We start from the raw sequence: 4085 nt of genomic DNA on the forward strand, positions 1-4085 counted from the left end.
TAAACCGTAACTCTAAATTTAACATGTTATATATGAAACTACCTTGTAAACCCTGATGTTTTCCGGCCGGCCGCGAACATACCAAAGTTGCTTTGTATGTCGTCTACTCGCCCACGCAGCGTCTCCCCTGAATCCCGACACGACAAACATCACCGCCATCCGACACGGCCCTTTGATCTCATCATCGCAGATCGAAAGCATCAAATGCGAGGCACGACGCCATGGCCTCAACCTCCCTACGCGTCGACACGTGCAATTGGATGGAGTGCCAATCCAACGTGGCCATCGGATCGCATTGTTGCGGAGCGACAGTTGTAGTGCAATCCAACGGAGGCATGACGACATGGTCTTTGACCTCCCTACACGAAGAGGCACGGATTAGGACGGCCTTGCCTCGACTTATTGGCATGAAGGTAAGCCCAGCGACGCCCATGATGCGGTGCAAAGTCCTGCTGGCCAGTGAAGGGAGCAACACAAAATTCCTAAAAATCGAAGTTTGGTCCAGCCACTGTCCCAACGCGGCTTGATTCGAGCAAATGAAGATGTCTCTCATCGATCCAAACTAACAGGAGGACCACGCCTACACGGCAAATCTAAATACGGAGCTTGTTTCCGCTTTGCACATGGTGAGCAACTCGCCAATTCATCTGTACTTTATATGTTTGACATCAACTTTTCTATCACGTATTAATGGTTGTCAAAAGTAAGCTGGCAATGTTGTTCAGATCTCCTAATCTCACTGATTCCTTATCAATAGTAGGGGAGCAGTCAGGTTCGCTAAAACATATCAATGACCGCTTGGTCTAAATAACTGAATTGTTCTTTTCATGTAATCCTAAACATGCACTTAATTTCATACCGTGATCAGGTTTATCAAAAATCAAGCATCTCTTTATCTAAATAACTTAATGGTGTGTTTCCTTGGAATCTGAAGCATGCATGGTGAAAAAGGAAAATCCAACACATGCACTTGATTTCATGGAAATTATTGTGAACTCTTCAAAGAGAAAAATTGTTTTGGTGTGGTATGTGCAAATCTATTTATAATTTTCCTTCTGTGTCATAGAAGGTTGAGTTGTACTTCGAGTTTTGTAGGTCTGCCTTGTAAGTAAGGTTAGAAGAAATTTGGTAATCACTGTAACTTACCAATTAAACCTTAGTTTCTTATTTATGTACAGACATGTATGATACTCATGGTTTAGGCTCTAAATAATATATCAACTCATGAAGCTAATGGCTCCTAACACCGCAAATTAACTAGAAGGTAATTTAAATATTAAAATTAACTAATAAAGAAAATAGGTATTCTTAGTCCGTCATGCTATTTTATAAAAAAAATCTGATGTTTCTGACATTAAACCCGTACTACATATTAAATGTTTTTTAAAATACTCATATCTTTTAAACCGTAACTCCAAAATTGGTTTAAAACTCTAAAATTAACATGTTATATATGAAATTTGATTAGAAAAATATGTAGAATCTGCATATGATGTTATTTTACCTGTTAATTTTTTAAAGAAAGACTATCTAGGATATAATCTTAATAAATAATGCATTATTCGTCTTTCTTTCATACATGTATTGATCCGAATTGAGGATGAACATCTCAACAAAATCAGGATTGGAGATGAAATTGAAGGTCACTTGCCCATTTCTTTGTACGTGTTAAATATACATTCAAGCCGTGTTGAAATAGAAGACATGTGAAATCTTAAACTTCACATTTGTAGAGTAAGACCATCTTTGTTTATGCCGTAACTACAAATTTTCATATTATAGATCATTTTTTATAAATTAAGAGCTTGTGGTATTTTTTTTCTCCCGTTGATATGAAGGCTATGAAAGCTACCCAGTATCAAAATTCAACAGGTTCCTGTACCACATAGCAAAGGAGTTTGGGGTGTGATTCCGCTGTGTTGGGGCTTGGGATCGAGTCCAACATTGCAGGCGTCAAGGCTCCCTCATTTTGATGCCATTTGCAGGATTTCAGACGGCCGGACCAGTCAGACAAATTGATGATATAGCAAAAGGGGTTCTCTAGATTGATTGGATAGCCAAAAATGTTCCAACGTGTCCAGATATTACTTGTGGGCCTAAAGGAAATTGCTCTGCTTCCCTCAGAAAACTATATCAAAAATTAGAACCAATCCATGGTTCTAAGTTGTTCGTGCACGAGGACCAATTCACGGTTTTTCATGCTGTTTGTACAGAAAAAGGGTGACAAGTGAGGCCAGCAATGTAAGTGGCACCTGTAGAGATAGCTCAGCACTAATGGAGTAAGAGGCTCAAAATCAGACTGACCAAAACTTCATCAGGAGTAAAAAAGCACCACCGTTTTAGCACAGCAGCTAATGTGAAAGCAAGAACAAATCTCCATAATACTTGTCTATAGGTTCACAGACATATGGATCCACAGTCGAGGGGAGACAAAATATAAGGATTCTTCAAATTAAACCATCCATGTTCAACAGAGCACAACATAAGATAGGTGGATAACTAGGGAGGTACTCAGATCAAGTATCAAAACTCAACAAGCACTACAATATAACAATGCGCTCTAATCTTCCTCCTCGCCCTCGTTCTCGGCAATGTTGAAGTACCGGAGCTCGTACACGTTGCGCTCCTTGTTGGCTGCGATCACACGAAGCCAGTCCCGCACGTTGTGCTTCTTCAAGTACTTCTTGGTCAAGTACTTCAGGTACCTGAGAAGCCAGACGAATGATGTCATCAGATCATATACAACCAAAGATGGCTGCTGGTAACGTATATTGGACAAGAAAGAAATGACCAAACCATCCAGCTTTTTTACAACGAATCTCGATATTATACCTTGGATAAGGAAATGAATAAATGGCCTACATATTCAGAATTTCAGACAATGTAAAGATAAGTTCCAACTTCCAAGGCCAAAGCAATGATAAGTTTAAAGCGTTCAGACAAATCAAGCTCCCGCGTTTCATGTTCCAAGAGTGTTATCCAAAAACACTGAAGCTGCCCAAACACAAGGTGTGCAAACAATACACTTACTACAAGGGTCATGATATATATGATCTTTCGTAGCATTCAAGTTTTGAATACTCTGTACAAAATATACAACTAATTGAGGAAAAGACATTTGCATTTAGGAAATGCTAGAACGCTCTGTACAAAGGTGAAAGCTAGAACACTCTGTCATGATAATAGATACTCCTCAATTAGTTCTTCCTGCAACTACTACCAACCTGAGCATGTATCTTACACAGTGCAAAACAATACACATCAGCGTGCCTTGCGTACACAGCTACAATCGAAACAACCAACATACTGATCAATCGCTCGCAACTACTACGGCACTGCAAAATGAACCAATCCAAGCTCTTACGCGGTTCCCAGATCTATCACACACGGACAATCATGAATTCAGGAGCTGCAGGTGGGAGAGTGGGAGGGCGCGCGGCGTATACCTCTTGGAGAAGGCGCCGTCGGAGGTGACGGTGACCTTGCTCTTGTCGCGGGTGACGGTGACGGAGTCGCCGAGGTTCCCGGCCTTGCCGCCGGCAACCTTGATGCGCTCCTGGAGGAACTTCTCCAGCGACGCGATCTCCATGATCTTGTCCTCCACGGGCTTGGTGCAGTCGATCACGAAGGAGACGGACCCCTTCTTCTTGCCCTTGGCAGCCGCCGCCGCCGTCGCCGCGCCGCGAGCCATCTCACCTTCTCTTCCTCCTCGGCCGGTGCTCGGGGTTGGGGTGGGGGTTCGTGTGGCGGCGCGCAGGCGGCTAGGGTTACAAGGGCGAGCGAGAGAGGGATCGCGCGATATATATAGGCCTTGTGGGCTGCCATTCTCGTGTCGTGTGGCAAGTGACTGGGCCGGCTCGTTGGGTCTCGGCGAGATTGGAAATTAGTGGGATAGGTTGGGCTTACGTTGGATCTTGGAAGGTCACCGAAAGCCCATAAAACAATTGAGCATTCAATGTGAGGAGGTGAAAATTCAGGGAGCAACTAATTAAGGGATACCCTTTGAAAAACTCCCACGAAGTTTTGGTTTTTTTCTCTTGCAAAAAATCACTGCTCATTTGCGAGAAGACCATAATTAGTGCTTC

The 4085-nt window shown here is 42.7% G+C and overlaps 1 protein-coding gene across 1 annotated transcript; it reads right to left on the minus strand.

Annotated features, from left to right (window-relative positions):
• Positions 1–2357: 2357 nt before the first annotated feature.
• LOC123424745 (60S ribosomal protein L22-2-like) lies at positions 2358–3775 on the minus strand. Its single transcript, XM_045108420.1, has 2 exons — positions 3447–3775; positions 2358–2705 (listed from the first exon to the last, which is right to left on the minus strand). The coding sequence occupies exons 1-2, from the start codon at positions 3689–3691 to the stop codon at positions 2561–2563; spliced, it is 390 nt and encodes a 129-aa protein (XP_044964355.1). The 5' UTR covers positions 3692–3775; the 3' UTR covers positions 2358–2560.
• Positions 3776–4085: the final 310 nt, after the last annotated feature.

Source organism: Hordeum vulgare, chromosome 2H (assembly GCF_904849725.1).
Source record: "Hordeum vulgare subsp. vulgare chromosome 2H, MorexV3_pseudomolecules_assembly, whole genome shotgun sequence".
NCBI classification, from domain to species: Eukaryota; Viridiplantae; Streptophyta; class Magnoliopsida; order Poales; family Poaceae; genus Hordeum; species Hordeum vulgare.